General features: G+C 41.1%; 1 protein-coding gene across 1 annotated transcript in view; it reads left to right on the top strand.

Annotated features, from left to right (window-relative positions):
- Positions 1 to 11,969, top strand: part of LOC121273416 (probable G-protein coupled receptor 139) — a 58,929-nt gene extending 46,960 nt beyond the window's left edge. Inside the window, exon 2 of the mRNA XM_041180599.1 lies at positions 11,035 to 11,969. Within this exon, the coding sequence (XP_041036533.1) occupies positions 11,035 to 11,969 (935 nt within the window). The remainder of the gene's footprint in view (positions 1 to 11,034) is intronic.
- The last annotated feature ends 345 nt before the right edge of the window (positions 11,970 to 12,314 follow it).

The following is a 12,314-nucleotide window of genomic DNA, read 5'->3' as shown; positions in this document are numbered from 1 at the left end:
AGGTGCCAATGTTTTGCCTGTATCTCGTTAACTCTACGGGCTGCTGTTGCCTTAATGGAGATTGGTTTGGGAATTTGCTATAAGTAATGATACTATTAATTTTTAATCATGTGTTTTAACCAGTGTAAATTAATAAAATGTTTCATTTACTTTAATGTGAAACCATGAGAACTGGTGGTCTAATTATTGAATTTAGAGTCGTATCTCAAACATAACACTCAACATTATAGTTTATGGCTGTTGTTTAAAGTTTGCCTCTGGGATTTTTAATTAAATCCGTTCAACCAACTGCATCGGTCAGAATGTGTTTCCAGCCGTTCAGTTCAGGCAGACTGAAGAAAAGTCGAAGCTGAAAATGTGCAAGCACAAAATGGTTCTAGGGATGAGGAACTTCAGTTCCATGGATCGATTGAAGCAATTGGGACTCTTCTCCACAGAGAAGATTTGGTCTGGAGGAGAGCTGTTCAAAATCATGACGGGTCTGGGACAGAGTGGATCAGGAGAAGATCAAAAATCAGAGGGTCGCAGGTTGAATAGTAAAGACTCACCCCAATTCCTTCACATCCCATCAACGCAAACATGCCAATTATTGACGTGTGCTTTATTGTGTGTGTAACGCATAGTATACAATGATTCCTAAATCACATGTGATTTCATGTTTAACTTACACTCCTTTTGCGTTGCAGGCCACCGATGGTAGCTAAGTCAGTTTTTAGTGTTTACTTAGCTTGATTCTTGTATGGTGCCACACGTCATTGGCTGAAAAAGTATTTTTGGAACTCCTGAGCCCATTAAAGTCTCTTCAAATATGTAGAGCTTGTATACATTATCTCTGCCTCGCTATGAGACTGTGTCTCGATACTTGCTGTTGGAGTCTACCCTCAGTGGAAAGTGTGGACTTCGTCTGCACTCATACCAAGAGGTGGTCGCTCCTACCAATACTCTCGTCATGGCCAGATGAACCTGCAGCAGGTGGGTTGGTGGGGATGATGCTGACCAAGGTTTCTTGCCCCTGTCAATAGGAGACACAGGCCCAAATTTTCGGGACTATCCTATAAGAACAGAGAGCATAGGAGCTGAAGCAGGTCATTCGTCCCATCATGTATTGGCCGCCATTCAGTGAGATCATGGCTGATCTGACAAGCCTGAAGACCATTTTCCTGGCTTTTCCCCCATAAACCTTGATTCACGCTCTATCCTTCACCAGGGCTTCCATGGCATCTTGATCTCTCCCCTGACCCCCACTCAACTTCCTGTTCACAGGTGCCAGGCCCATTGCCTCACTTCCCTCCTTCATCCCAGGATCCCCTCCTTAACCCCTTAACCCGAAGCTGCCATGTAATCACTGCAACACTTCTAACCCCCTCCTTTCCCATCACATTCATCACTTGCTTATCCAGCATTACCCCTGCTCCTTAGGAGACCTGCATCCCCTCGCACATTACCCTCAGCTTTTACCATTTGATTGACCCTGCTTTACAGCATATCACAGCGCCTCACATTCGCTCTTTCATGTGCAATTACCTCATTATATAACTGGATAGAGTAAATTTTTTAAAGCTCGGATATATAGTTAATCGAAATAACATTTTTGCTCAAGCCTGGTATATAATTTTAATAATTATTTAATTTCCTTGCAGTCAACAGCTTAACAATTGTGATCGTCAGTCACGAAAAATGTGCTCTCTCTAATTGTGTCACACGTTACCCTTTGGCCATGGCAGCAGCGGATCTCCTTGTTGTGATCCTCGACCCGATACTGAGGCATATTCCAATTGTTGATTATGAATATTTTTATTTCCTTTATTCCATCTCTCTGCGTATTATCCATTTTGTCCTGCTTTATGCAGCCATGGACTGTTCTGTTTGGTTCACTATTTCTTTCACCTTTGATTGATTTTTGGCCATGTTTCCTGAACGTGAAATGTAAATATTACATGGAGAAAACTGCAACTTTGCCTCTGGGATCAGTTGCTGTGCTGAGCTTTTTAAAGAACATTTTCTGGTACTTTATGTAAACAGGTCTCTATGCATGGTCGAACGGACCCAGCTATTGTGCTGGAACAATAGATGTTCTTCTTTCTCAGCCTGAGGAACAATCGAGTTCCTCCATCAAATTCTAACTCCATTGATCCCAGTTTTCCTATTTATGCTGCACAATATTTTCACCGTCAGACACATTTAACTGAACACAAAGCCCGCAGGAGATCATGGACACAGAGCACTGGCGAGAGTGGCAGGGACCCAGACTTGGAGAGTCGAAGGAAATCTATCATTTTGCTATGTGTTATCTCTGCCAATTTCGTTCATTGTGGTCACTATTAATAGTTTATTCCATTTTGTTCCAGATTTGGCATTTGGGGTATATGAATGCGTGGATGGGATATTCTGTGTGGGTATTGGAAGTCATGCTGCAGGTCTTGACTTGCTGCACAAACACATGTAATTATGCCGTGTCCCAGAAAAGTTCAGAGAGCAGTTGAAGATAGGGCTGAAATACCCCTTGTTCCCAATCCTTAAGTTCATTCAATGATATGAAGAAGTAGGCACTGGCAGTTTACAACATTTTTTTACAATCAATTACAGGTGCCAGACTTGGCTGTCACCATAAAAACAAAGCGGGGAATTTCGCTTATGTATCCAAGATTGCAACCGGGCTCGTTACTTTGAACACAGGGCTGGAGGTGGACTGTCACTTTGGAACAGTGCTGTGCAATGCACCACATGGTCCGGTGGTTGTTGTTTCAGGGAGAAGCTGGAGATGTCACTATGGTTTCAGAGTGGGGTGGTGCCAATATCGCAAGAGCAGAGTTTGCAGTGCATGATGACGATAACAGAGCTGGTGGTCACCTCAATTTGGTAACACAGCAGGAGATGTCATTATGGAAGCAGATACATGGGGGTAACATGGCACTATAGTCATTTATTATATTTAAAAATCGGCATTCAGAAATTCATATCCCTTTTAGCGATTGGACAACAAGATATCTTCCCTGTTATCACTGCTCTCTCATTAGCTGACCCCTCTGTCTATCACTCTGCTCTCTAACAATGATTGGAAAGTGAGGTGTCGGGCCACCCCCAGCATCGGTCCCTTCCTATTAGCTGGCCTGGCTGCCAATCATCTACGAAACTGTCTCCTATTGGAGATCAATATCCCCCACTTCTTGCAGCATCCGTCAATCATTGGCCGTTCCATCTGCCCATTTCTTGCTCCCTGAAACCCCACGCACCTTGAGAAGTCACGCTCCCTCGTTCTCATTGCACGTGAACCAGCACACCCCCTTAGCCAAATCATCTTCATCATATTGTCCCCTGGCATCGACAGTGAGTATCACTCACCTACCTTTGGCCAATATGACCTGGACAGAATCCCACTCCATGAAACTGTTTGATATCGATTCTCCCGTCCTCACATCTGCCCCTGGTCCACCTGCCAATCAAGCTGTCCCCTTGCATTATTTGTACAGAGATCTCAGCCTCCCACAATGGCATCACTCTTCTCCATCAAGCAATCCCTCCTGCCTAGCCAAGGTTAGCGAACGACGTCCCCGACACTGACATCTCTCTCCTCCCATTGGCTGGGCCATCTGTTATTCACCCCACTTCCTTGCACTGACCGAACAGTGAGCTGGCCTTCTGCCCTCAACTCAAACAGCATCCCATAGTCTATGGCTACACAACCCGCTTGATTAGCACTGCAACAACAATTATTCTATCACTCCCCCACCCACGCACATTAGTTGTTGTGTGTACCATCAACAAGGTGCACAGCAGGAATTCACCAGGGATCCTTCGAAAGCACCATCTGAATAAATGTCCACTGCCACCTGGAAGGAGAAGGGCAGCAGGTAAGATGGGGACAGCAGCACGTGGAAATTCCCCTCCAAGTCACTCACCAGCCAGATATGGAAATAAAGTCAGCAAAAACGTGTCGTGTCCGTATGACTCAACTTCAAACGGACTCCAAAGGCTGACCCTGTTTTCCTCTCTGCAGAAGCTGTCAGATCTGCTCAGTTTTTTCGAGTATTTTTTAAACATTTCCAACAACTACAGCATTTTATTTTGACTTGTTAATATGCTACATTTCCTTCAGTTTATCTGAATCAAATATTGCAACCGACATCTTATCAGCACTGTTCATGTACCTACACACCATAGACTGCATGTACTAGCTATTTTATTCCACCTTTAAATCCCACATTTTATTTGTGTGTCTTATGTGTCCTCTATGTGATTGTAGAGGGATTTTAAAGGAGTTAGATTTTAGGCTCCAGAGATATAAATTGGTCGCTCATATTTCATACTTCTGCCACTGGTCAATGACAGTTTGGTCGTTAAACAGTTTCTTTTTAAATTATTAAGTTTCCAAACCTAGTGCTCGTACTCTGTTAACCTCAAATGATGGATACATTAGAATTGAGGAATCCTGGTGGTTCATTCAAACTTATCGCATTTCTCGCTGCTCAGGAACAATGGAATTTGGCATTACAGCACATTCACCACTGGGAGTCGTGACACTAATTCAAAACAAATTAAACGTTAATCTTGAGGAAACGAGCACAAAGATAGGTGCCCATATGTTCACTGTCTGCGAAAGTGCTGATAAATTATTACGTAAGGGCATATTTCAGTCTCGTCCACATTTAGACATGCTGCTCTGCTTGACAATAGTAGTGGCCTATCGCTTGTTCAAATATAGCTTTGGAAAGGTGATTTCGGAAAGAATCGAGATTAAATCATTAATCGTGGCCAAAAAATGCAAGTATCAGAAAAGGATGAAGACCAGGTGACTGACATAAAAACACAAAATTCAATCAGCCATTAACATGGAATAATAATATTAGCAAAGCGTCTATTTATACAGTAAAAAAAAAACTAATTACATTGAGAAGCTCAATACAACATGCAGTTCAATGATTAATTTCACATGGCAAAATACTTTGGGAATTAGCGATGGACAAGACTGCCCGGTGAGATGCTGGCTTGTACAGAATAGTTGCTGCAATCAGGCAAATAAAAATAAATAAAGCTCGAAAGATTGATGTTAGGAACTATATCTGGTGGGACCAAGAGAGATTGCAGCTTTTGATGCACAGGGTTTGATGTCAGTTCAAATGGTTTCAATCTGCTTTCACTTCTACTCTTTTATAAGTTTGGAGAGGAGTTGGATGCAAAACCACATTTGAGACCGACAACTACTTCATGAAGATTGATCAGATGTTTCTATCTAGTTATAAACATCATGACCTTTTAAGCCTTTTCAACCCCTTTCCAAAATCTCCAACAACAAGTGCATATATAAACAAATTTCACAGTGTAGCTGCACATTCTTTTGAATTGTAAAATTATTTTATATTGTCTTCAAAAACGACAAGTTATCATGAACTGGCCAGCGACACTTACAGGGCATAATTTTTTTTTGCTGTGCAATGTCATCTACTTTCCACTGGAAATGGACGGATCAGAGTATTTCCTAAATGATCAGAAGTTAGAAACTGTAGATTCGGAGAGACGTTGTCAGGTACTGTACAGAAATCTGTGGCGTCAACTGAAAATTGCCACACTGAGTCTCATCAGGAATCAATAATGTGAAAGAATACAGCATCAAGAGAATAGACACTTTATTGAGGAAGGTTTAGTACGTCCTGTGTTTTAAATACAGGGAAGGAGTGGAAAAAATGTGATGCTTCGAGAATGCTCCATACAATGTAGGTGATTAAGGAGATCAGTAATTTCCTAAAAAAAAAATAGGTAAGGGAATCAGGGCTTTGGATCAATAACGGAAAGAGCGATGAGTGTCACCTAGGTGCATTTGTCCATAGCTGAGTCTGCAACAGATAAAGACATGGACGAACAACATAATGTCAGCTGGACTGAGGTGAGAGCAATCGCACCAAACCCACTGAAGGCAGCATTTTTCAAACTGCGGCCCATGGGCTTGGTAGATAAGCGGGCGTCAAATATTGTGCTGATGATCACTAGCAGCAAATGAAAATGATGTGAATTTCACTTAGTGACTTTAATACATGGTTGTTTTGTTTCAGTTGACAGTGGCGCATTCCGCCTTGTCAGTGCATGATAAGACTAACATGTTAACCTTGCAAGCATGACATTTGATAGTTGTACAGCTTACACAGCGATAACGGGAAGAATTGATGAGACATTACATCGAGAGAAGAAGCTGATGTCATTAGCGTACAACGAAATCCAGACACACTCCTGCTGATGATAACCTTCCATATGAAATTTAGATAGGAAAGTGGAGACCCATCAAAGACCATGATATTGCAAAGTCGTGGGAGAAGCCAGTGCTGGAGGTTCTCTGCTTTAGTTCGGTTGGGTAAGAGTGGAATCCAATAATGGCAGCCCAACTAAGAGATGGATGTCAGAGATAGAAAATGGCAATGGAATGTAGGAGAAGGTTAGAGAGTCTATGTAACAAATACATTTTACATTCGGAAAATGAGCCCAAGCAAGACAAGCAACTGGTCATTTGAGGGATTCAGAAATGTGGTGTAGGAGCAATGATACTGGAAACCCGTGACAGAGAGGAATTAGGAATCGATGAAAAAGAAATCCATAATCATCTTAAAGCACCAGATAGGGAGGTGAATGTTGTTGGTGCAAAGCGAACGATGTTGCTGATGAGGCGAATGATATAGGTTTGAGCTTTCTCCATTCTTGAGAGCTTCATGAATTATGATAATACAGAGGTAGCCGGCAGAGAAAATGGAGAGACCTTTGGCTGGCGAATAGTAAACATGCACAAATGAATTCTGGCTCTCTACCAATCTCCCTAACCCTCCACTCTCTGCTCTCCCACCAGCTCTCTTTCTTCAGTCTTTCTGTCTCGCTCTCTGTCTCTCTCTCTCTCGCTTTCTGTGCCGAACCATTTCTGTCAGTACCATTCCATTAACGATCTAACTTAAACAGACAAAGCGAATATTAGCATCAACAATGTAATTTTCAATCTTTGTTTATTGTTATGTTGCTGCTCGGCAATCATAGTTTGCATCGTGTTATCGGGATTTACAGGGATTACACTATGCCCTGTTTTTTGATGCGATCTTGCTTCAGAATAATTATTACACAATGTAATTTACAGCGGAGTCAAAGCTGCTGATGTAATGTGTTTGTTTACACAGTGTGACTAATAACATTAATCAGGTATACAACCGCCTCTGCGGAATAACATACCCTTGATATATCAATTACCATCAGAATGGGTGAGCTCAGAGTGCGTGCCTGAGCTGTGGGTTCGAGTCTCCCTCACAGTAATGGAATATCCAGTCATCTATCAAATAGAAGATACTTACTTTCTTGTTCTTCCGCCAATTGGAGTATTTGGTGAGCTATTGCGTCCAGTTCTTAATGTTCTAACTCGGTATTTGACATAACTGCTCGAATCGCCTTTGTTTCAGTAAGTATATGTTTAAAGCTGACTTATCAGATTTATACGCTGAGGAATGAAATTCCTTATTTTTTGCTCTGTCGACCCTTTGTGAATTTCATGTATCTGCTTGACCATTTCGGATGCAATCTTGGCAATTCTAAAAGATTATTTGTTTACTGGGTGAATTGTTTTCAGCTGTCTGGGTAAGAACACAAGGACATTGAAACAGGAGGTGAAGTATGGCGGACAGCACGAGCAGCCTGTTCAGCCTGACGATCAGTTATTGACTCATTTGAAGGCGCCCAAAGCTCAATTTTCCATTGGTTTCCCAATATTCCATTACTCTGCTATAGGGTAAATCCCAGTTTATCAAAACCTTGAGTATTTTCAATATCTGGGCATCCAAATTTATTTTTCCAAGACAATTCCAGAGATTTCAGACCCTCGCAGTGAATATAACCTTAATCATCCCCAGTTTGAATGTGCAGAAGGTGAGTATGAAATAGTGCCCATATGGCCTTTATTAGTTCATGAGGTGAAAAATCCTGGCAGAATATATTCTGTCAATTCCTCTTTAAACGACCTCTGTATCTTGTACGTTGCAGTAATGTCAGCTCTTATTCTTATCAACTCCTTTGATTGTGGATGCAACCAGCTCAAAATTTTCTCATATAACTCTGTCAACACAGAACCAAATCCAATAATCCTTGCCTAAACTGCCTCCAATTCAATATTTCACCCGTTATCTCAGTAGATCAATACTGCGTGTGACATAACAGATTGGCTCTCACCAGTGTCATAACAACACGCAGAAGAGGATCGATTGTTCCTGCCAGTATCACTTTGCGGTCCGAATCTGTCGTGGATTATCACTTCTCAAATCTTCTCAGTGATTCATAACGAGGCAGCGTGCTGCTACAGGAGGGTGCGCAATATCAGACCTCTAAAGCTAAACAACATTAATCAGTTTTGCCACAAATTCAATCATTGTTTTCCTTTTCAGTGATCCAAAATATTATTCCCTTCTGCCACGCTGTATGCTTCGCTGCCGAACTCACTCTGTTCCTGTTTCTTTCACATAGTCTTCCCTGAATGAATTTGAATGAATTTACAGGCTGTTGCCGGAACTGATTGTGGAATGGAATGTATTGCTGTTATATTGAATTTGTTTACAGTGCATCTGAGAGACTAACAAATCTTTCATGTTAGTTGTAATCTAGGATGAGCAGTATCAATGTTGTGTTAGACAATCCCCCTGCTCAATCTGAATTTTACAATTACGACAAATGGAGTTTCATTTAAGTTTAGGGTTCTCTGACAAAGCAATGATGCTTTGCTTGTTCCTTGCTTCGCACACAGATTGAACATGACGTGGGACAGAATGCTCACATTATTTGTCTCCCGGGATATTTGCGGGTCAGCACACGTGCAGCAGCTGTGGAAAGCGGAACCAAATTAATGTTCTGCGTCGGTACGGTCCTCCTTCAGATCTGGAAGAAGTCATACGAACACAAAGCGCTAATTCCGTTTCGATTTTTTCTACAGGTGCCGCTCGACCTGCTGAGTTTCAAAAGTGTCTTCAGTTTTTACTTATGGTTTCCAGCATCCGCAGTATTTTGCATTTAACTTATGAGAGAAACAACATTCTTCTGAAAATTGAATACATTCACTAAGGGAAATGGAGGCAAAGACGGGGAGCAGAATAAATAAGTGATGTCACTGAACCGAGTTTTTTACTTTCCTGCAAATTTATGATTAGTTACTGACTGTTAAATTAATGAAATGTAATTAATGATATAACCATGAATCAGTAATTGAAGGAGGGTGAGAGAGGATAGAATTGAATTTTCTTTCTATGCCTCTGATGTACATATTTTTGTATTTTGACGCACTATTATCTTAATATATTTTGCATGGAATATGGAGCCGAAATGTTGACATATTTTAAGACGCTTGAAGAAACTCTTGGTCAAGCTGGAATATGGAATGTGATTGTCATGAGTAATCTCGATAGGCCGCGTATCATGAGATAATGATGGTTAAGTGTGTGCAAACACTAAATTATTGCTTGTTTTTTTTCATTAATTACTCGATTCTGTGGACTTTCACCTGAAACATATGAGGTCTGTATTTTTTTCTTTTAAGTAAAGGAACGGACTTGAACAAGAAAAAAAAAAACAAGTTAACAAGTAGAGACTGTGATCATCTGTTGAAATATTAAACTTTTCGCAAACATTTCTAAATGAACATAAAAAATACTCGCCGAAATTTAAATACAAGCAAGTAGCATTTATGACTAGGATACTCGCTCAGGATAATAGCAGTAAGTCAGATGTGAAACGGAGCAATGCAAGAACGATGTTAGAGGTATAGAGGGATCAGCAGGAGATGACATAGGAAAAGTAATGAAAGAGTGAGAGAGAGACAGAGGGTGCAAGTGAAAGAGAGTGAGAGTTAGAGAGAGACAGAGATTTAGGGAGAGAGAGAGGTGGCGCGGACGTGGGGGGCAGAGAAGTGGGTTGTAAATAAGATACCATACGGTGTGAGTAATTATGGTGATCAAATGCTAAAGTTTATTGAAGGATTTGTGAGGAAAACTGAAATGAGGGCCTACGAAATATGTTGCAGGTTCGTTAGTTTTCACTGTTACACTCATTTGTTGTGTGTTTACCTCATTCCGTGAAGTTCTTTTTCTCGATATATGAACAGAGTGAACAGGCATGATTGAACCATTTCTTTCTTTTTCACTAAACCTGATGTATTATTAGATAATGCTTTGAAAATACGTATTTGCTCAATTTCATCAAGGACGATGTGCATTACCTTCATTGTGTCCGTTTCTCATTTATAAGCAATGGAATGTGAAATATAATTTTATGGAACGTATTTCAGGACCATTGAGCTCTATCCCAAACCCAATTATATTAGGTATCAATGGTTAAACCTAATAATTGAGTTGTGTATATAGGTGATCCATGTATTAGACTTCCCCTCAGGTTTTACTTCCATACCAATCTCAGAATCTCAGTCTCTTACTGCATTGCACTGAATCCTCTATCTTCTTATCCAACACTCAGGTTTACCCACTTTCCCAAACTAATTGCTCAGGCATCCCATTCAGATCTTAGACGGCTCCCTCCCAATTTCAGGCATATGTTCAGTTTCTAGATGAATCTCCCAAGCAATTCCCACAATTAATGTCTCCTCCCCATTCGTACTGATTAATTTCCCTCTGATTTGTCTGAACCAAGTTTAGCTTGCATAAGCTTGAACAACTAATTAGTTGCTTTCAGCATGTACCGAATTTTCTTCATCGGCATGGAACCCAAAGCTGGTTTAAACAAACAATGTCGTTGCTTTCTGAAGGACATTCACTCCGAGGCAATGGTTCGACAACCTCACTTTTCCCTTTCACTCACTCCAGTGTGAAATGTATTCGCATTAATAACCGATAGATCTCAAATATGATTTTACAATAAATTGAGAAAAAAAATATCTGCTCAAAAACACCACCGAACCCATTTCTTACACAATCCATTTTGGATGCAACAGCAAAGTCATCCTATAAACTGACAGACTGCGGATTTCTTCAATGGCTGATCATTGTTTATGTGTTTCATTACTTTCCTCTGTTCCAGTTAACGTGCTAACGATTCTGATATTATTCAGAGGAAAGTGTTGTCTCTCCAAATGTATCAACCGTTACCTGTTGGGCATGGCAATGGCCGATCTGCTCGTCATCATCACTGATCCTATCTTAAGAGGCATATTTCCAAGATACTTCCCAGGTTCATTTATGGACATTACTCCCGTTTGCTCCCTCAACAACTTCCTGGTTTTTGCAGCCACGACTGTTTCTGTATGGCTAACAGTGGTGTTCACCTTTGATCGTTTCGTGGCAATTTGTTGCGGGAAGCTGAAAACAAAATATTGTACCCCGAAAACGGCAGCTGTGGTTCTAGCAACAGTGACTGTGCTATGCTCCTTAGAGTGTACCCCTTGGTACTTCACCTCTGAACCTGTATTTATAATTGATAACGTTCCCTGGTATTGTACCCGTAAATCTAGCTTCATTAACTCTCCTGCTTGGGCAGCATATGAGTTGTTTCACCGAATTTTGTCTCCTTGTGTCCCATTTATTCTAATTTGCATTCTCAACCTTCTGACTGTCAGATGTATTTTAGTGACCAGCAGAGTCCGCAGGGGTCTCCAGAGCCTCAGCAGTGGAGAGAACCGCAAGGATCCAGAGATGGATCAGAGAAGAAAAGCTATCATTTTACTGTTCAGCATAACAGGCAGTTTTTTAATGTTATGGGTGACACAGGTTGTAATGACCGCTTATCAACGAATTACAGAACAATATGTCTTTCGTGCCACTGACCCCCTTTATATCACAGAAAGTACAGCAATGATGTTGCAGCTTCTCAGTACCTGCACCAACACGTGTATTTACGCTGTGACACAGGCGAAATTCAGAGAGGAGTTTAAGAACCTGTTGATATACCCATTCAAACTGCTTGTTAGATTATTAAAATACTTCAGCGAGAAGATGGATTTCAAGAACGAGAAATAAATGCCATTTGAAACACTAAAGACTTTAACCTTCATTTTTACATTGGCTGTACAAAGGCACAAACATCTTCATTGAGCTTATTCTAAGGCTCTTAGAATCATAGAACCATAGAACACTACCGCACAGAAAACCGGCCATTCGGCCCTTCTAGTCTGTGCCGAAATATTACTCCGCTAGTCCCACTGACCTGCACATAATCTATAACATTCCAGACCTCTCCCATCCATGTATCCTTCTAATTTATTCTTAAAACTTAAGACGGAGCCCACATTTACCATGTCAGATGGCCGCTCGTTCCACACTCTCACCACTCTCTGAGTGAAGAAGTTCCCGCTAATGTTCACC

Source organism: Carcharodon carcharias (genome assembly GCF_017639515.1).
Source record: "Carcharodon carcharias isolate sCarCar2 chromosome 18 unlocalized genomic scaffold, sCarCar2.pri SUPER_18_unloc_1, whole genome shotgun sequence".
Lineage (NCBI taxonomy): Eukaryota > Metazoa > Chordata > Chondrichthyes > Lamniformes > Lamnidae > Carcharodon > Carcharodon carcharias.
This window is presented reverse-complemented; position numbering and strand designations above follow the sequence as displayed.